Source organism: Thermobia domestica, chromosome 11 (assembly GCF_964235325.1).
Source record: "Thermobia domestica chromosome 11, izTheDome1.hap1.1, whole genome shotgun sequence".
Taxonomy (NCBI): Eukaryota; Metazoa; Arthropoda; class Insecta; order Zygentoma; family Lepismatidae; genus Thermobia; species Thermobia domestica.
Window position 1 is genome coordinate 156047389 of NC_137464.1, and position 23099 is coordinate 156070487.

General features: G+C 36.7%; 1 protein-coding gene across 1 annotated transcript in view; it reads right to left on the minus strand.

Moving 5' to 3' along the window:
* The window catches only part of LOC145664514 (putative pyridoxal-dependent decarboxylase domain-containing protein 2), a 118804-nt gene that overhangs the window by 26310 nt on the left and 69395 nt on the right, over positions 1-23099 (minus strand). Inside the window, exons 10-13 of the mRNA XM_081731250.1 lie at positions 16738-16809; positions 15767-15871; positions 12369-12533; positions 2898-3138 (exon numbers count right to left, since the gene is read on the minus strand). Of these exons, the coding sequence (XP_081587376.1) occupies positions 2898-3138; positions 12369-12533; positions 15767-15871; positions 16738-16809 (583 nt within the window). The remainder of the gene's footprint in view (positions 1-2897; positions 3139-12368; positions 12534-15766; positions 15872-16737; positions 16810-23099) is intronic.

The following is a 23099-nucleotide window of genomic DNA, read 5'->3' on the forward strand; positions in this document are numbered from 1 at the left end:
GGTAACCAAGAAAGTTATGTCGCTTTTTGTGGAGGTCTGTGTTCAATTGCCCCTCACACAGTGGGTTGAATGCGAATGGAGATAAGGTGAAGGTCAGTAGTTGGTGTGAATATATCAACATACTACCTGGTTGTGGCACTTCAGTTACACAGTAAACTTGAGTAACGACAGAGTGAACATGAGACCTCCACACAGAGTCATAAGGGCGTGTATGCTGTACTAGTTAAAACTGGGGTCAAACGCCGCTACAGCGGGGCAGAAGATGTTCCAGGTCTTTGGTGAGGGTGTCGTGACTACGTGGACAGTGCAGCGGTGATTTAACAAGTTTAGGGACGGTGACGAAACACTCAAAGACGCACCACGTACCGGAAGACCAACACATGTACAAAATGAAGCTCTTCAGACAGCAATTGAGGCGAACAGTGACCAGACATGTTAGGAATTAAGACTACAATTCAGTGTGAATGGAGCTACTATTCGGCAGCACCTCCATCAATTTGGAAAGCACTACAAGTTGGGTCGATGAGCTCCACATGATTTAACTCCGGGCCAGAAGGCAACATGAGCAGACATCTGCGTTTCTATTTTGTCTCGTCTGAGGAAGAAGCCATTTCTGGACAGAGTGTTGACATGTGATGAGAAGTGAGCCCTGTACGCAGCTCCATGGCGCCGTCATCACTGATTAGCCTCCCATGAATCTGTTCCAAAACAGCCGAAACTAGCACTGCACCAGAAGAAGGTCCTCCTGTGTGTCTGGTGGAGTATTCGCGGCATCGTGTATTGGGAACTGCTACCAGCTGGTCAGAGCATCAATGCAGCTATGTACTGTCGGCAGTTGAGCCGTGTTCGAGAAAAACTCAAAACTCTGGAGCGCGCACTTCTGAATGCAAAGGGGTCCTCCTGTTACAGGAAAACGCTAAGGCCAAAGTGGCTATGATGACGCGGGACAGAATTCTACGCATTGAATGGGAAACACTATTGCATCCGCCATACTCCCCGGACATTGCACCGTCCGTTTATCACCTGTTCCATTCCTTGAACAATCACCTTAGAGGACAATCACCATTCAAATTCTTAGTAGAGGTGCATAATGCACTTTATACCTTCTTCGCTTCACGGCCCACCAAGTTCTACCGCGATGGAATCCATGGCCTTCCAGAACGTTGGCAGAAGGTTGTCGATGCTGATGGAGACTATTTTTAACCTTTCAGATACGTCATAGGTGACATATCGATGTTCGAAGGTGGTGAGTAAAAAGGTAACAGAGCTTTCTTGGTTACCTTTATATGTATTGTTACGTTCAGAACTGCCCAAGTGAGTTTACCTTGTCTAAGTTGGCATGCAGGAATCTGAATGCTAACAGCACCAGTTACTACATAGCAAGGCAAGATACCAATATCTTTTCATGTCGCAGTAAAAAGAAGCTACGTACATTTATAGGTCTTATAATAATTTTATTGGAGCAGTTACATTTTTCAACGATATTTTGATTATTTCCATCCAGAGGCGGATCTAGCCCAGGGTCAGAGGGATCTAAGCCCCCAATTGTTTGAGTGACAAAAAATAATTGAAGAGATTACTTACATATTTTTGAAAGTTTATAGAAAACTCACGATATACTTATCATAGTTTGGGTTCTGGTTGCCCCCCCTTCCCGCTTTTACCTTCTAAATTCGCCTCTGTTTCTAGCGAATTTATGTCGTATTACTCCTTATCTAATCTTTGAGGGTTGCGTTCCATTCTAAGTTACGCTAGTAACCTTACCTGGAAAAAAGTTCACACATTGTTGAGAGCGGAGTGAGCTTCAGGTAGTACTTACCAACCCTGGATGATATTCAGGCTGTATTTACCTACATTAGATTCCAGGAAACGTTTCAAACTTTACGCAACTGAATAGATACAACTTGAAATTAGAAATGATGCGGTCTCCGCATATAGAAGCATGGAGTGGAGCGTTGATCATAGTTGCGCAAAACGAAAGGGCGGGCTTCAAGATCGAGGGGTTTCATTGGGACGAAGTTAAACTACCGCAAATTTTACAGTTTTTTGTAATATCTTCAAAACAGTAAGTTAAGCTAACGAAATATATATTCTATCTGTAAACGTACTTACATATCTATCAGGTCTATAAATTACTATATAGCATATATTCAACCCCCCCCCCCCCAAAAAAAAAGGAGTCATTTTGTTGCTGAAAAGGAAAGCTAGAAATATAAAGGGGCATTACCTTCAATAGCTTAGGGCCCGATCAAACCTAAATCCGGCACTGATTAGAACTAGAATACATAAATTACATAAATTATCTTTTTCAAATAAACTTTTAAAATTATCAAATTAATAAAAAGTAAAGTTCTCCTAGTTTCTCCATGTTGTAGAATAGTTCACACAAAGTAAAATACCCAAACCAAAATTATATTCGACATTAATACGCAAATCGCAACAAAATTAAATCATTCAGAAACGTGTTTCATAGCACGTACTCCGATTAGGGGCAGGAAATGTCGCTTTCATAGTATTTCCACGTGTTACGAGTAACACCAATATTAAGCAGGCAACTCTGTTGGCAAACAGGGGGAAATCAAATATCTGACTTTCATTCAACTATAATTATAAAGAATTCATTTAATATTATTGCTGCACGCTACTTACGAACCCTGACCAGCCAACTGATATTTCATTTGCCATCTGCCAATTAGCAGCGCACTCATGATCACGAGCAACATACGTTTTACAATTTAACTAGCCAATTTCAAACTTCGTTAGAACTTAAATAACTAAGACATTGAGACTCGATCTTGTATTATATGAGAGGCAAATTAGAACTTTATATTCGATAAACTAGGAGAACTATCTCAGGAAGAATAAAAAGAAAATTAAAATTTATTAATTCTTTGTACCTATGGAGAAAGCTGCATCTGTACTTCTCAGTCGTTCAACTAGCTCAGTATTCAGTTTATTCAGTTCTTCTTTGGCTTGATCTGTCAGCTGATCATCTTGTGGTGTTGGCCAAGATTCTGGGACATAGCGAACACCACCAAGACCTGCCCACTGTGGCATCTGCACTGGTTTTAGTCGTGGAGAGGCACTAACGAGGCGGGAGAAAGTTTCCTTATGGCGAACTGTTGCTATGATGATGTCCTACGGAAAATGAAGCATATAATCTTTAAAAACATGCAAACATAAGAAATAGCAGTTATATGATTTGTCGGATTATGATGGTAGAAGTGAGACATAAATCTACAGTTTACGGTGTATCTGTACTACATGAGCTCCGCCCAGGAATCGAATCCAAGTCTATGCATCAAATGAGGAAATACTAATCTAGTAATTACGAGAGATATTAAATCTTGCCTAGACAGCCCTCACAGCAAAATCATCAGGAATACCGCGTAAATAGTGTTCATTGGGATACATGCATATGTGAAGATATATACTTAAAATGACAAGATGAAATGTTAATATCGATACCAGGACCAACGCATAATATACAAATGTGAATTGTTAGGGTAATAGCGATCAAAGACAGGTAAAAATGTCTTAAAAGTACGGCTTGATAGACACTTTTTAACCAGTACAACATTTACGTGGCAGCAGGTAATGATCTGCTTCTCTCTCTTCTGGCAACTCCCACTTACAGTTTGAATCAAAGCTATAATATTTTACTAGGATATGAATATACACAGTATATCAAAAACGAGTAGCCAAACTTCGTAAGATCATTCCTCATACAAGAATAACTAAAGTTTCTACCAAGAGAGACTTCATATTCGAACTAAGGGCATTTGAACACTGCACCCTTATTATTTTCCTCTGTAACGATTTTTTTTTTTTTTGACATAAATCGAAGCCTTTTGTCGGTAATATTAATTGACGTGTACAATAGCTGTGTAAAGCTATATTTACCCTGTTCTTGTATATGCAGTATCCCTAATCCTAACAGTTAATTTATATTTCCATGCCTGCACTTTCCTTTTGTTTTTCGTATACGCTTCAGAATAGAAGAAAGATCTAGCCAGTCTACCTGATCTACTTGCTTACTAGCCCAGTCTAACTATTCTAGTAAATGGGATGAAACCTGTTTTGGATACAAGAAGTGTTACTTTAAAACTATTACACCTCAAGATGCCAAACCAACGTCAAATTGAGCAAATTATACTCAAACAATCGACTGGAACGACATGAATCTCACAGGTAAAACAATAAAATAATAAAAAAAATCATTAAAACCATATTAAAATTCATATTAGAAGTTTTTACAGAAAATATCACACTTACTACTGCTTCATATCTAAGCTAAGGCTATTAGAATTTGATCGGCTGTATTTTCGAGCATGCCTCTGAAACGATTGAAGGTATTGGATTGGTGCAATTGAAAAGTCAGTCTACACATATTTTTGGAATCGTTTAGCCAACGACTGGATTCCATACCGAAAGAAGCCTGGAGGCTGCGATGCGAAGAAGTCCTTAGCAGCATGCTCCATCATCAGTGATCAGGGAAGTTTTCTCTGCCAAGAAATCAAGACGCCAGAAGAGTTGCTGATCAGTGAGAAAGACGTCAGAATACGATGAGTAAGGGAAGGTATCATAGATGCACTACAGTGTTAAGTTGATTTTGAGTTTAACGTCCCTTTCAGCAGCGAGGCTATATAAAACTCCCGTACTGCACTGTAGAGTCTAAACTGTTCTTTGAGCGACATGTGAGCGCATTGTCGTTAACATGAGAACACTATGTCTGTTGACAATTGCTGGATATTCGCAGACAAGTCTGCGGTGCATTTCATGAAGTTCACCACTATACAGATCTGCAGTAATGGTTTCGTGTTCACAGACAAAAACTTCATAGATTGTGACAATTACTCGCACACACTTGATTAACTAGTCATGTATTTAGATTAAAGCAAATATATAAATTCAATTAATTTTGAAATTCAAGAAACCTATTTTATTTTTGTTTCCCTTTTTCTGCAAAACGAATTCTTTATTTTTCGCAGGTAGAGAATTTTCTTTGTTGTTTTAAACCGACATACTTCAACTTTTGCCTCTACTCGCTCAAAGACCACCCACCATAGCGCCTCTCGACTCATCGCTAATGGACTGCCATTGTTAGTGAAGCTAGAGTTTCGCAGCGCATAAGAAAAGGAATCTTGTGGATCTCACGCAGCAGACAACCAGGAACCAAAAGTTTTTTATCTTGCATCTTCGCAAGTGCATATGAAGTTCACCAAAATCACGTAGTAGCAACAAAACGACGCTAGAAAGCCAAGCCACGCCATTAACCGATTTTTTGGAAAATGGTGTCACGGACCCACGACAGCGAATCAGAACCAAAAATTCAAACTTCACAAAGAGAAGAAAAGAAGCGTCTATATATATATATATACATATTAGAAAACTTCGAAAAACGCCTCAGCAGAGGACGAGAACACTCCAAGATCGTCTTTCGTACCGAGAACATCTATAGTACACCATGTTACAATCGGGTATACTTATATTTTTTTAAAAGTATTTTATACGATAACCATGGCAGGCTAACACCGTATTAGCTGCCGGCTCAGTGCTCGCACTTTCTCCACAACTACGGTCCGATATCGATTTTTTGTAAATATTTTATACGTTATTACGGTCATCTCATTATTATTATTATTTAATTGTGACGCTTCATATTGTTATTTGAACTAAGTGATTTTGGTGACTGTGAGCTGCTTGCATCGGAAAAGTGAAATAGGTGAAATGCAATAAGTGAAAAAGGAATAGGCAAAAGGGTGTGGTGCTGTCGTGCTTGATAAAAACTGTGTTATTTTAATGAAGATTTTCGTGCAAATGGATAAATACTTGTAAGTTCACGTATCGCTGCATCCCAACACCATGGAAATAGAGAGGGACAAAAACACGAATTCGAAGCCCATCAACCGAGACAGATGGCCTACCATAAGAAGAGATAGACGCTCCAGGCAGACGAGGACTTCTTCTCCGGGAATTAAACCCAGGAAACTGAGCGGGAGACGCTGCCGCAAGACTTGGAAATGGATACTAGGAACCACTGTGGTACTCAGGAAAGTAAAGTGCAGTTTTCATATAGGTGGATATATAAGCGGACGAGGAAAGTCTTCATAAGGTAGGATGAGCAGTTCTAATATTTTCTTTATTGAGGAAAAACAGAGGCCAATATTTCCGGGACTCGCGATCTTCTCCATACCTACATTTAAAAGAAAAAAACTTCGGAGCATTGCTTATTTATACGGACCTATCCGTAAATTTTAAGAACTTATTTTTTTTTTCAAGATATAGAGAATGCCTTGATTGCATTTCTAAAATTAATTTATTGGTTTAGGAATTATTAATTTAATTCTTGAATTATTACAATGAATTTTTGATTATTTTACTGGTGAAATCCACACACTTTGATTTAATATTTAATCGTGCATTTATTTGAAATTGTCATTTGTTAATATTAAAATTCTGGAAGGTGTTATTACAATCATTAATATGTAACTGAATATTTATTAATATCAAATGTGAGTAATTTTCCTTTTTTTAATATAAATTGCGTGTAAGATGTCTGCATATAGTATAACTTCCATCTTGATAAAATCATAATCTAGCGTAAAAATATAGTTGTTCAGATTTTAATTTTTTTGTCTAGGTTGTGCTAAGGAAATTGGTGCTAAAGCATCAAGCAAGCTTAATATCATTTTATTGTAAATCGTCAATTATTATTATTATTAAAAGTAACTATTGCTAAGGAATTTCCAAAGTCATGCTATTTCAAGCAAGTTGTAGACAAATAAGTGTATATTTTCTTATCGCGTAATATCTTAAGAATTCCTAAAATAATGTAAACAAGTTAAGACACTCGAGTAAAATTGTTTTCAGAGGTATCTCAACGAGCGCAGATGGGGTCCATAGCTATGGAGAAACTTTTTTTTTTTTGGGGGGGGGGGGCAAAAGAAGGAATCATTGAGATAATCAAAAGTGTCGACAGTATTTTTTTAATCAATTGGCCAATAATAGTACCTTATTGTTTGGGCATTATATTTGAGTATAATATCTGTGTGTAGTTAGTTTTTGTGTGATAATTTTTATTTTATTGCATTATTTTTCTATTATATAGTATGTGTATAAAGCTGTGTATCGATTGTGTAAAGGAAGTCATAAATCTTTTAATATTAAACATAGCATACACTCATAAGAGTTAATTAGAGACAAGTGCACTAATTTTTCGCAAAACATTCTATCACTTCTCAATATATCTCCTACATAAGTCTTGCAAGCAAACAAAATTATTATTTCTTTCATTCATCAATCCGATTATTGAACTTATTTCCTTTTCTTTTCTTGTTAAAAAAGGTGTTAATTATAAGTAACTTACATAATCATTGTTCATGTCTGGGGGGAAAACAAGCAATCATATCACAAGTTAGGTTGCTAATTAATATTCAGTTTGATAGAAATTTTCTTCTGTAAAACTACGTTAACAGTAATTATGAAGTTTGGAATATGATAAATTCAATAAGCAGTATTAAATTGTTGCTATTTTTTCTGTAAAATTGAATAACCTAAACATTGCGTTCTTCAGCTAAAAATGTGTTACGAGTAATAAGATCACTTTGTCAAAACAGTCGAAAATCGGATTCATGCTCAACAAATCCGATTCATTCATTTCATCACTTTCACACGTAATTTGAATTAGCTTTCTTGTTTATTTTTGTAAAAACTTATTTCTCGGTAAATTTATTAAAAGTCTATTTAATGTTAAGACAAAAGCATTTCGGTGATTATCATTTCTAAAAAAAATACCTGTTTCTTTAACCTGTATTTGCATACTTAAAAGAAGTTACATCAAATTGCTCTGTATTTAGAAGTCAAAGTACGGTTACATTGACCATCAGAATTTTTTTTCTTTCTAAATTAACTCATTTCTTTTTAACTTTCAATTTTATTTCCCTTGTTTGTTGCTTTTAAATGATTTCTGGTTTATCTAAACACTTTGGTGTTAAAAGTGATAGTCAGTGTAGCCAACTTGAGGAAAAACTCCGATAGCTAAAAATCTTTCTTTCAGCATTGCAGTTTGTGAGATTCAACCTTATTATATTTGGATACGCTTTACCATTAACTACGCACCTGTTTCCCTAGCGCCTTGGAGACACCGTTATGGGAAAACAGGATCGATTAAATTTGTCATCATTCTTTTTAGATATGGGTATTAACTTAAGAGGTTTTCTAAGCGTGTATGAGATTCGTATTGTTGTAAGCTTGACTTCGGGGCATCCATCGGTTGCGTTATAGAATGTGATATCCTAGTAGATGTAACGTTAGACATTTGATAACACCTACTTAAAATCAATATTGATACAAAAGGAGATACAGGAATCCATGTCCATAGTATCCAATGATATACAGAGGTTGATTCACTTATATTGAACCAAAGGCAATACGGAACTGTACCGTGCATGCGTCACTTATCATGGAAATGTGTTGTGTGTGTAATTTTCATGCAGGTCATGCCAAGTGACAGATGCATGAAATGGTGGAATGAAGAAAGTGGGAGGAAACGGGAGAATCCCGAGAAAACCCACGCACACGGTATTTGTTCACAACAAAGTTCACTTGTCGGGAGCAGGGTTTGAACCCGGGACCCCAAGCACCAGAGGTGAACGCTCTACCACTGAGCCACCGCGGCCCCATTCATGCCAAGTGAATCATTGAAATATGCGACACTGTCCTAGGCACACCACATCGACACGAGGAGTTAGAAACTGGCCTCCCGTGAAGAGGACCCCGGCCAATATTGCATGTACTTCGGCGTATAGCGATCTCCGAAAATCCCTCACACACAGCCAGCACATGCCGCAAGCGACAATCAACCGCACCATTTATAGGGATTAGGCCTCACGGTCGTTCGAAAGAGTAGTGTGCATGGCCTGAACCAGTGTTATGTAGCTGATCGAAAAAGAAACCGTATGAAGCCCTATGAAGTTATCTTGCGAGTGATCGGTGGAAGTTTGTTGTTACCCTTGGTGAGACATGGATTTACCTTATAGACTATAGTAAAGTCCGTGTCGTTACATATAGACTCTTGACTTTTTTGACTTCTCGTATAGGGGCGAACTGCGTCTCCGGAAAATGGAGCGAAACGTCAAAATCAATGCTGCTTTCTACCAGACTCATGTCCTGACTGAAATGTACCAGCATGAAATCTCAGAATTGAACGGACAAGACGTCAACCAGATTGAGTTGCACCAAGAGAAGTCATCCAGTCACACGGCGGAAAAACATCGATGGATTCTATCGCCGTATGGAACAGGAAACTGGAATTTTGACAATTCCCTACTCTGACATCCCTGTGAAGAGACCAGATGTCAGCCCAACGGATTACTGTGCTCTCCGAGTCCTTAAGTGCACCTGTCTCATCGTCGAGTCAGCATTGTCTCCGGCTTGTGGAAAGCCTATAAACAGGAGCGGGATGCAATACCTATAGTCCAGCCGCAATGCAGTCTCGTGCAGTGAAAACTCCCGATGCCGGGCAATTGTCCGTAGAGGTAGTCTGCAGATCTAATATAACCGGTGGTGGAAACTAGGTTTTCAGGTAAACAGCACATTCAAATTTGGTTCAATATAAATGACTAAACCTCTATAGATATTGAAAATGAGAAACTGATTTGTAAAGAAAATGGAAGGCGATTTAAATAAAACAGAAGAAACATAACAAAAGATTACCTGAAATTTTAAAAATATCACCCTTTGTTGAATCAGTTTTGAAAAAAGAAAAAGAATCCAGATACAACTACGGAAAGAAAAGGACTTCCTAAAAAAGAATGATTCACCAATATGATATTCCGTTGCACAGGCGGAGGCAAAAGATAATGCGCAGAACTTTGTTACATACCGTTAGTTGAAAACACAGATACGTATCCGAATTTGAAGTATGCCAACTGAGAAACAAGCACTCAACCACATCTGAAATGTCTTCTCATTTCCCGGTTTCTCACCAGCCCGTAGAAAACAACTTCAGCTGCAAGTTGCTATTTTGTGTGTGATACTGTTTATATATTGTTTGATAGTGCTACCATATCGCATGAAACCACCACTCTGGTTCTTCTATTTAAGAGTATATAGAATTCTTAATTTACTATTCTTCACCAAGCATGAATCAACTATAGTATGAAAATATACGGTAGTTTTTAATAGATTAAGATCATATGTCTCTGCTTTGTAAGATAATGGAAAATATACCTCCATAGGAATCAAACGAGATAACAAACGTTTCTATTTTCGAGGAAGAAAGAAGGAAGAAAAAATGTTATCAAACTTCGCAACACATCAATCGCATTTTACACTTCTTCAAAATTCGTCAACAGTTGATCAACGACTTTGATTTTCAGACAATGAAAACCACGCTCAGGAATTCTAGCATTCTACTTACAGATCTCCTTACGTTAATTCCTGAACGTACTTGTACTCCCGAGCTTTTGACTCTCCCCCAGAGTCTTGGTCACGGAGGATAAAAACACGAAGAAGAAACATAAAAATATCAGAGAATACAATGGAATAGAATTACTATGGGAAGAGCGGTGCTGAAGCACACTATCAAATTTAACGATCACACGTCAAATGGTGGTGATGCAAGTTGCAATATAGCGGAGTTGATTTGTACGATCTTTTGTTAAAAGGTAGCCAGCTCGTGCTGGTATTTTTGTTGTTATGGCAATGCTGTTGGGATTTTGTAATTACTGCTTCCCATTCATCATTTAACCTGTAAGTACTCGCGCCGTTTTTTGTGACAGCAGCACTCACGCGGGGGTCCAATAGATCCCCAAATTGATATTAGTATTTTATAATAAAAAATATTTTTTAAAAATAATTAAGACACTGTAGCATAACTAGACATGTTTTTAAAAGTATTCGCTGCAAATAGATTTTTTGTACTCGTTTTGAGACATTTTCTAATATTTTTTCATCAGGATTTCTGGCTAGCAATACAAAATTTGCCTGTTTGGAGGTCTGTGAACACCCTGCGCGAGTACTTAGGGTTAACTACTAAATTTAATTTTGATTTTCTTAATGAACAAATAAATTTTCAAGTACGTCTCTCTCTACTTCATTTCTGGCCCTTAATTAAAATTTCTGAATCTTCTACCTTGTGTTGAATTTCTTTTAGATATTTTGACAGACCCTAACATTGGGCTCTCCGCTTTTGAATCCCTAATATGCTCCTTGACACGGGTCTTTCGATTTTTTTTCAGTTTTGCCTATGTAACTCTCCTAATAACTGCATTTTATTTCATAAATACCCGATTTTTCATTGAGATCCGTTTAGTAACTCTTAAATTGGGTAACATTTTTTCTAAGGTTTTGGGAAGTTTCAAAGGTATACTGAAACTGTATTGCGTATAGATCTTATTCAACGCAGTTGTCAATCTGAGAGGAAAAAAGCAATCTCGCCTATTTTATGTCTTTTGTATCGATTTCAGAAGATCAATCGAAATGTAAATCCCTGTTAACGTGGCTGTACCAATTAATTAATAATAGAAGTGCGTATTAGAATTAAATGAATACATAAAACACCGTAACTGTTCAAAAACTCATTTTAAACAGTTCAGCCTTTCGTAACTTTCGCCATTTTATGAATGGAAAGTGAGAAATTAAAATATTACAGAAAATGACTCCTCTCCCCACCCTTAGAAGCGGAATTACTAAAAAGGCTGGAACATATGTCCATTTATTCTTAATAATGAGTCTATATACAACACGTTTCATATTTCTAACATGAAAGGCTTATCAGATCTTTATTTTTGGCATGCATTTTAAACCCTCCTCTTCATCTAATAGGATACACATTTTAATGAAAGTAACACGATAAAAATCCAGTTCGAGGTGGGTACTATGTTCGAAAATTTATTTCAAATGGTTCAACCGTTTCCCGTGATGATGAGACACACAAATCGATTAGAATCGGAAGAAAAACCCCTTCTTTGTCCAAGAAGGGAATTTTAGAAAACGTTAGGGCATCTCTAATTATTTTCAATGAGAAGTTTATATACTAAGTTTTATCTTCCTGAAATGAAGAGTTTATGAGATACTCTTTTTTGGCATACATTTTAAAACTTCTCCTCCTCGCTTAGAATACACATTTTAATTAAAGTTGAGATGATAAAAACCAAGTTCGAGGTAAGTGGTAACTGAATTCAAAAATTCATTACAAACGGTTCAGCCGTTTTTCCGTAATGCGATTATAAACAAGATTATTTTCATTTTATTTATATAGATTTCTATTGGTCTCGAAGGCTATATCTGGAAATCTGCTAACTAAATAAGTATTAAAAAGGGGGGAAATAAGACAAAGCAGGAACAAAATAATAATAACTTACCAGCTGCTGATCTAAACACCCTACAAACTGTTCCATTTCTTCCACGGTTGGAAACTTTTCGGCTCCCATTTCCAATGGACAATATCGAAGAACTACACCACTGCTTTCAAGTTCACATATTTCAATAGGTACTTGGGAGGCGTCTCGCTGAAGAATTTGTCCGAGCTAGGATACAAAAGTAACTGATAAGTATACTTCATAAAATTTCATACAATTCTAAGGCTACGAATTTCATTCTTGCAAATTAGCTTTACTAATTAAATTTGCTTCGAACCTAACTACAGTACGACTCAAGTACGCACACTTGGAGAAATTGGAATACAGTACTAGCGAGCTGGAATCAAACCAATGACTCCATGCACCAGAGGTGAACTTTCTACCACTGAGCCACTGCAGCCCACTATCAGTCCTAGTATTGCCACGGCCAACTCTGAGACGTTAATCCTCACATTTACATGTTTAAACAGAATTTTGTTTTGTTTTCAGTTCTTGAATTTGTTCTATGAAAGCATCTTGTTCTTGTTTGTCACATAATTACATTTATTTCTTCTTTGCTTCCAATTTCTTAACTTCAGCACTTAGTTTTCTTTTTTCACCTTTGATTTTAATTTCATCTGCGCTTTTGATTCGTTTCTGTTTAAGGTATTCATCACAACGTCTCCGAGCTGAACAAACTGAGAGAAACATTCTTCGATCAACAGGAACAAATTCCATACCTCCACAGTACATAATTGCATCATGCACCCGCATCAGTGCTACCAGAGAATCTTTGATTTGGTTTTCTACAATAAGTGTCTTATTGACTGAGAGCCTGCCTTCCACTGAAGCATTGCCGTGGGATAAAATTAAACATATTTTCACAACATGTCACAAGTCAGAATATTCTTATTTCTTGGACATTACCTTTGCAAAGAAGCCATCTAACCTGATGCTGCCATCTTCTCTTCGTATTCTCTGAAGTGAAGAGACCCCTGGATTTCAGTACACAAAGACATAAATTGACACTTTGCTTTCTCAGCTACAGAATCAGATATTTTGTTACGCTTAAACCGAGTTCGTACGATGCGTTTCATCCTTGTTTGAGCAAGCTCTGGATTGTTCTTTTGTAGCCTGGGGTCCAAAGCTAACAGAGAACGTACCAGTTTGTACTTCAGAGAGCTCCTTTCCACGATCTTCTTGATTGTGCCCAATTTGTGTTCGACAGTCAAACCTGAAAGTTAGTACATCTTTATCGGATGCTTTCAGTTCTTTCAGCTGTTTTTCTGTTTTAAAACCGATGTCCACGAAGATGACAAGTCGTACTTTGATTTCTGCTTTTACGTGATCAATTATCCCTCCCTCTCTGTCAAACACACACACAGCATTGACGGTGATGCAGTGTTGCTATTTCGTGTTCAGGGAGGAGGTACTGTGTATATATATATACATTACCTCCTCCCTCAACACGAAATAGCAACACTACATCACTGTCATCATTGGCAATGCTGTATCATTGTGGTCCTCTTCACATGTCAATCTGTACAACTTATAGAGAGGAAACAATGTTAGATTGAAACAAACAAAAACGTGGCAATACGTTTATTTATTTATTTTTTGGGGTTAGTTTAGAGTTTAAACGTCTCTAAAATGTGGACCTATTTCGTGGGATTCGAACCATACGAGTTTCCACCGGGAATTGAACCCGGGTCTCCCTCCCCAAAGGTGCGTAAGCTAACTATATAGCCATGAGGGAATGAAATCTACCACTCATGAGATACATTTTAAAATATAAACTGTTTGTGTGCGTACACATGGTGTGGTTCCATGCATACGTTCATGTCCAATCATATCCACTCGTTCGGGCCACTTTTATTTACCTCACGTGTATATATGAACCAAAAGTCTTAAAATGACTACTAATACAGAGGTTGTTCAGTCTACATTTGGCCAATTTCGACTTACCTAAAAATTTAGAAGAATCCATGGCGCCAGGTCCGTAAGTGCTCAATGTGTTTCCATTGGTTCCTAACAATAGCCCGACAGCGTAATTTCTACTGTAATAGGCTTCTCTGGAGAACTGGGAGGGGAATCTTGTCCCATTCCCTTTGCACAGCTTTCCAAAGTCCTTCTACAGTTGTTACACGCCGTTTTCCCAAAGCCCGCTTCAGCAATCCAAATCCACAATAGTCCATAGGACTTGCATCTGGAGATTCAACAGGTACCTCATTGAAAGGTATCACTTGTATATCACTTGCCTCCTCCATCTCCCTGTAGAATGCGAGGGACGATCGTGAGGTATGTGATGAGGCCTTGTCCATGTAAATGCGCACCAGATTGGCGTCATTTCCATACATTGTTGGAATCTCATGCTTGTAGATCGGCCGCATGATCTGCTCCTGAAAATACTGCGAATTTATTTTGCAGTTCTTCGCCACCCTACGAATCTTCAGTTTACCTCGGTAATAGTAGCCAGTAGCGACCATAAACCCTTTTGGGAAGGATTCTTTACAGACACGGACCCACCTTCTGAAGTTCTTGACGCCTTTCTCTCGGTACATGATGGCTCTCGGTTTGCCGCAGTCGGAAAGGTAAATCCATGCTTCATCGAGCGTTACGACGTACATCCACCTTTGTTTTGCCAGATGCCGTTCGTGCAGCTTCCGAGCGTTACACTTTCGTTCCTTTTGGTGGGCATCCGTGAGAAGATGGCCGCGAGCTTTTATGACTTTCTCCAGCTTGAGTTGATGGTGTAACGTCCCGCTCACAGTCCCCAAAGACACGTCAAGACGATTAGCCATACACCTTAGTGTTGGCGGATTTTCTTGCATTGCCATTTTGCGAGGTTTCTTCTGCATGGTGGAGGTAGCCTTGGTGCATTCCCGCTTCCTTGGCAACTTCGTTGGTGATCCAAATGGTGGAGCTTCGTTGCCCTTGTACTTTTTAATAACATTTTTTATTCCACTTAAACTGATGTTGCAACCATTCTTCTTGCACTGTTTTCTAATGACAGAATCACTAAAGTGGGCGTCATAAAGAGTCGCAACATAGCCTTCCCAAAACCGGCTTAGTTTGGGCGGCATTTTGGTCACAGAGCAGAAACCCACACAGTTGGAAATAAATTTAACACAACACTCACAACAATGGTCCTGTTTTGTGCGTTATTGTCGTCCGCGCGGAAATACAACTCCGTTCCCAGGAAGCCACTGCACAACACTGCAGGACGCCACGAGCCAGGTCGGGTGAGTCCATTCTGCCCGGGAGGGGGAAGGAACGAAATCGGCCAAACGTAGGCTGAACCACCTCTGTACACAAAGCTATACGAAGTTTTGGAATTCATTCACAACAACCAGTTTTTTTTTTTTTTTTTTTTTTTTTTTTTTTTTTTTTTTAAAGGAAAAGAATCAAAGAACGGTACTTACCCATGAATTAAGTTTATCGTAGTAAGGAGGCACACGACTTCCTTCTTCCAGTCTTTCTGGAATAAACTGGAACACTACTGCACAGGCCACTACTTCGAACAAGATCTGTACATAAATATTAAAATACAAATTAGAAAATATAAATATGTATCAAATATTAATATTCGATCGTCATAAACAAGTATTATTAATATTCCCCAGTAAGACCAGTAAAAATTCACAACAATTAATTTCCTTACTTGTAAAGATGGTCACCAGTTTCTCTCCCCTCCTTTTCTTTTTTTTTTTTTTTTTTTTTTTTTTTCAAAGTATAGCGGAAATCAAAGAATCATCCTCAATTTTTCCACCTAGTGAGGTAGTCACTGTTATTGATTTGCTCCTCATTGTCAAAGAATGCATATTCAAATAATCCTGATATCGTAAACAACAAGGAAGGCTATGAACATTAACTATTTTGCATACTAATGTATTGTACTTACTAGAAGACTATATAGAAATTTTATGTTTTGTCTAAAAAATTTTCTTGATATTATTCAAAACAAGATGAAACTAAAATTGTAATTTATTTTGAATAATCAAGTATTTTAAATTTTGGTAAAATTGAAGGAAATTTTTTTACATTGTAAACGGCAAACATTCATATATCATTTCTAGTGCCTAAGACTTCAATTTTTTGATAACCAAAAATAAAACGATAACAGACCAGACTTTAACTCGTCCCTCCTCCTCATAACAAACTTCTGACTGCACTACAGTTTAAGAGATCTCAGATTTGAATTCTCATCTAACCATTCTAAGATTTCCCTTCGGTAAGCAGAGAACTTTCTTAATAGAGAAATAATACAAATATCCAAATCATACCAACCAAGACGCGGACTCTACTTCTATTTTACTAAATTAAAATTAAACAAACACAGAAATGACGATAAACATTGCATCGAAATCATACATACGATTATACCACTACTTACAGCAGTGCTAACAGGCTTATTCGTAATTTCAGACACAGTATAGGTACCAGCGTCACCACCAGGTTGTTGACTCTGAAAATTAAGGAAAGGAACTGTTATGAAATGAAAATTTCCTCAATAACATCAACGAAAATAAACTTTAATCTTTATTAGTCACAATTCTTAAAGCTGTTATTCGAACTGTTGTACATAGGATGCAAATGGCAGTTCGTACATATGTTGATTGAATATGTAAAAGGAGGAATCACATATATCAAAAAAGAAAAAATTAAAAGCTAGGGATAATTAAAATAATCATATCTCTGAAATTCTTATTGAAATTCTGATTTCTTTTTATTTAAATCTGGCAAATGCGAGGCGAAATTTATGAGGAAGAGAAAAATCACTTACACATTCCTAAGAACATTTCTTACAATGTGCTTTGTAAGAAATTAATAAGGACGTAAAAAAATACCAAAAATAATGTATTTCTGTCAAATGATTATACATATGTAGCCTGCACAATTGTGATATGTATAGGCATTGAACATTTAAATATAAAGGTCAAAATATAGAAGTTAAAAAATACGTAAACCGATATGCTTTGTTAGTTTTTGTATACAAATTAATCACGCGCCGCACAGTGGTCGAAATAGCAAAAAACCTGGACAAAACCCCAAAAATGAACTCTATCACTGAAACGAACGTCTAAGTCTTTTAGTAGGGGAATGTCCACTCTATATAGAACAAATCTGTGTTTCATTCTGGCATCACTCGTTCATGAAAAAACACCTGTCCTTGTACAAATGCTTTTCATGTGTGGCAGTATGACGGAACTGTTACTCTTAAGTATGTTGATAGTCATGAAATGTTAAATATTGGTATTGTTGATCAGAACAATAGCAATCCTTTAAAGCCTCTGAGGTTTTTCGTATGCGCACTAGGGACATTTTTACAACACTATATTCAAAGTCAAAGCTGTGCTATATATTTGTAGACATCTAAAATTTTCCTAGAAGTCCAAGGTTTCATTTTCATTTTAATATTTTCTGTTGTCTCTCAATTAATGATTTTTGTTAAAATTAGGTGCTACTACATGCTTCCTGGCAAACAAAGTGAGCTTTAATGAGACTGGGAGCGCGCTCAAATCTCACAGACTGACAGCTAGTCTCGTTGTGTCATGTCGTCTTGCCACTTAGACAAGTCACCGCGCACACGATAAATCGCTAGAGGATTTATTATATGCGTAGCTCCTCTCCCAATAGAGATGCTAAGTGAAGAAGCTCAGAAGCCTCGAAAAGACTTCTCCAGGTATCGCGGGAAATGGTGCCGGAAAAAGTCCAGGAAAGGTACAAACCTAGACTTGCTACACAGTTTTTGTCATCGTCTGACCCGATAATTTCATCGCTCAGACTCAGAATGCCCCAAATCATAACATGCCGAATGAAATGTAACAACTTTTAAATAGCCATCGCCAATCTCATGTTTGAGCACCAGAGACTTTTGAAAGTGATAATTTCACAATCGAATTTTGAGATTTTTTATTGTATTTCATTGGACAACTTCCACTGTTTTGCTTTCAAATATGCATGTTGCAAGAGAGTTTCGTTTCTGTAAACATTTCTCACACGGACTGACTTTTCGTTAACTTCATTGTTCATGTTTATATGCAGTTTTTCGTTACTGTTCAAAAACATTTTTATTTTGTTTATAATGAGATATTTACACTACAATTTTAGTAACATTACCATAAGTTCTTTTTCATAACGACCCAAGATGGTATTTGTAAACCTGATTTTGAAAATGCTGACTTTTTTCGCCACCTACATAGGCAACCCGCATCACTGACCATACACGGTAAATTATTCACATTACAGCAGAACAATCGAAAATAGCCTAATGTGCCTTCAAAAAAGTACCATATCGACAAAAACACGCTTTCAATATGTCCTCAAGTAGTTTCACCGCATTTTCTCGTCATTCCAACCACTGTGCGCCACTTTGTCAACGTGGCTTCGTAGAGTAACAATACGTATGTTATCTAAAATCACTCTGAACAAATAATCGTCAATTTAAATTTCACAAACTCTAAATAGCACTTTTTTTCTTTTTCGTGTTTCAATTTTACTGCCTTCTAAGCAATAATAGTTGGTGTTAACGTAAAGAGGAACACAATCTTGCGTTTCAAAAAGAGTCTAATTTTGCAGTAAGTCTACGTAAAAACTTGCAATTAAAACAATCCAAATTATTACAGCTTAGAAACATGAAGAAAGTAATTGATACCTCGTCTGCAATTAAATCTCTATGCTATCGTACTTGAACAAACTCTCATTTTCTTACTTATCACTGGTTCGTAAATAAGTATAATATTAATTGTAATATTCGCTTTTATTTCATAATAATTTAAAAATAACATGATTCTATATTTTCTACAATTGAGTAATACTTATTTAGGTTCCTGAATGCACAACTGTAACAGACCATTACTATAATAATTCATACATGAGCGTACGAAAGCACAAAAATTATCTCAATTGAAAGTAATTATAATTGTATTATGAACACGATCGTCACAGAATATATTAGACGGACGGAGAAACAAACGTCTCATTTCGGGCGCCATATCGAGGTTTATTTTTGTGAAGGATTATAATTCTTGTTTTCAATCGTTATGATATTAATGACGATTTCCATGAACACAACAGCCTCGCTAAGAATTTTGCAGTACTTTGAGCAGGAAAAATACAATTAATCAGAATTACCACACATTTTTATAAACTGTTTTCCGTGATAAAGATTTGTTTAATTTTTCCACTTTTTCGTAATACCATTAGTTTAGATAGATGCCTCAACTAGAGGTAGGGCACTAACTTCCTATAAAATGGGTCGTCTTAGGAAATATGCGTGATCAAATATAAAGATTATCAGCTATTGAGCAGTTTCACGGTCCAACTCCAAAGACTGTCACTAAATCATGATAACATTTATATGGAATCTGCCAGAAAGTATACTCTTTGAAACTAAAATAAGAATCAAAATCACTATATCTGTGCTGAAGTAATGCGTGAGAATGCACACAATAAAATCAATTAATTACGATATTGACACTATCAACCTTTGAAAAGTTTCACGGTCTAGCTCCAATGACTATCATCAGACTCTAATGAAATTTATATGAAACAACCGCGAGAAGACACTTTTTCAAACAAAAAATAAATCAACAAAATTGGTGCGCCTATGACGAAATTATGCGTGATCATACATACAATTATGGTATGAACACTGTCAGCTATTGGGAAGTTTCATGCTCTAGCTCCGAAGACTATAGTTAGACCTTCATGAAATTTATGTAGGTCAACCGGAAAATATTCTTTCAAGCAAACAAACAAAAAACTAAAATCGGTACACCTGTATCGAAAAGTTATATCTGAACATACGCAACATATATACGAGTTGAACTGAGAACTTCGTCTTTCAAGTAAGCTAAAAAGAGGCACGTATTTCAATTCAGAAGGTCAGAGACGCCATAGTCCGTCTACATTAAGTGATTCAAGATGCTGTAGCTCTTGAGTTAAGAACTGAACCACAAATCATGGCACAACACACCTTGATGTAACTTAATGCATCTGTAACCTATTGTTCTACACTGTTGTACTGAATGATCTCTAAGTTCCAAATAGCTTTATTACTTGGAAGTTGCCTTCATTATCGAGAACGGCTACTTAGTTTCCCTGACACTAAAGAAATTTCAATAATGTCCCTGACATTAAAAATCTTTTCAATACTTTCCCTGACAAAACTCTAATTCCCAGACATTCCCTCATTTTCCAGGTCTGTGGGAACCCTGTTAATGTGCCAGTTATGTATGAATTGTTTCTTCAACATAGTCTCTGCTAAAATAATATACAAAATTTTATTGTATTCTACGCATGTTTAGTTTCTGAGTTGTTGAGGAACTTCTTTACACTTCTCATTTTTCTTCTTAAGTTCTTTAAAAATTCAATAACAATCTGCAATATCATAATTTTGAAATGTAAAACATCTATAAGACACAATGAAGTAATGAAAACTTTCATCTTTAATACAGCCCTGAACCTGGCAATTATGATCACAGCTGTAGTCAAAAAGAACACCCGAAAAGTTGTCTCTTATAACTTGAGATATAAAGTATTTGAGTACTTTGGACAGTGCTGTCCTTCAACATACACAGTCTTTGTTCAGTAGAAAACAACGAATTATATCTTTGCAAACTTTATGACGGAACTAGTACTGGTTTTATATGTTCTCCATCGGCTTGACAACTTATTTTATCTCCGCGTACTCATTCTATTTCACTTTTATGACTAGATATGAGTACCAAAAACTGACATTTTTCTTGTTTTCTGATTATATTTTCTAATTTTACACTAAAGTTACACAAAAAATAAGAAAATGTGATTAGAAAGGACTTTTAAAATATTAATAATCGAATCAAAATGCCTTATTGAACAGTTAGTTTAGAGTACTATACATTAAATATTTTTCTGCTGCTGAAACCTCGAAGGAAAGATCCGAAATAAAAGGAAAATTTTAGAAAATACACCAATTGCATTACACGAACTTTTCACACTTGGGTGTGCAAAATACGGCACGAAGAACCACCTGATGCTTCTTTCCGGTCTTTAAATGTATGCATATTTTATTCTCTACATCGAAGAGTCAATTTATGATAGTTATACTAGCCAGCTTGTGAAAAAAGAACTTTCGATTCATCACCAGACCTTTAACAGTAAATATATAAATATCTACACCAGTAACACAATTAAATCGAGCGTTGGCGGGCATCTACCATTTGATACCACATGTATATATATGTGTGTGTGTGCCTATCTGACCCGTGATAACTTACGCACATTTTTTTTTATTTATTTATTTTATTTATTTTTTTATTAATTATTATTATTATTATTTTTTGACGAAACTGGCCATATGTTTTCTTTGAGGTTTAACACAGTCTATTTCTTTAAGTTAAAATCAATTAAGAATAAGGGAATGAAAATCTACCCATATGTATTGTGACAACAAATGATTTTCCACTATAGCTTTTCTAAAGATTACCTGATTTTGATCAAATATGCCTTTTGCTTTCCTTCACGCTTCCAGGATAATCTGGATTTTTTCCAGGCTTAATAATAACCCTTTGATAATAATATTTGAGTTGAAAACTGTCGGAAGCCAATTTAAGAAAGAAAGAGAACTCGACAACTTCTACTGTCTAAAGCAGGAATTTCGGAGTAGAGGATTTTTTTTTTTTTTTTTTTTTCATCGAACTTCCCGACTTACCCATTCATTCCTACCATGCATTCCCTACAAACGCTAACGAATCTTGCTTATTCCATACTTATCATCTCACCTGTAACCAAATGGGCGTTCTCAGTCTGCCATGAAATCGTTTACCGAAGGCTCCAAACACCAACGCTCATTAAACCTGGTCCCTTGAAAGGGCCCCAAATGGAAATGTTGATGGAAGAAAGTCAGAAACCTGAGTAAAACACGTCCTATATTCGACACCAGTTTGACTTTTCATTATTTCGATGGTTGCGATTTTTTTTTTCTTTCTTTTTCCATTTAAATTTTTAAATTCATTCACTGTCTAGCCTTTTGTGTTAACGAAATTTCTTTTTCAACTTGCATCAACAATACCAGACGCTTTTGCAAGTGCTCAAATTCCTCACTATCTACTCCACAATACACGTTCCATCACATCTTCCCCCTCACAATTCTTCCACTCTCTCAAAAAGAAATGCGAAAACAATTACATTGTCACTGTATCCGCGACCCGCAGCCTGATTTTAACAGTCTTACAATAACCTGTAGTGATACATTCACTCCGTTTCCCATTCATCTTTTCATACTTTTTTTATTTTTATTATTTTCCTTATTTCATTCTGCATTACTAGACATTTTTATTTATTACTGAAAGATATGCAACCTACAATATACGAAAAACAACTGGGCTGCCTACTCAGGGTTCCTACTGATCTGGCGAAATCTATTTCCCTGACTTCTCCCTGACCTTTGGCAGGAAATTCCCTGACTTTCATGTTAAGTGTCGGATAACGTTGACACATAAATAAGAAATAAATAACGGTAAGTATTTATATATGAGAACATTCATTTCGTTGAGTTGATTTTGAGTTTAACGTCCCATTCATCAGCGAGGCTATATGAGACGTGGACCTACTGATTAACGTAGAATCCGAACCACATGAGCTCCCGCCGGGAATCGATCCCGGGTCTCCCACGCCAAAGGCGCGTACGCTAACCGTTTAGCCACGAAGGAGCTCAAACATTTATTTCATACAGACAAATAATAATCAATTGTTCATACGTACATTCCACTT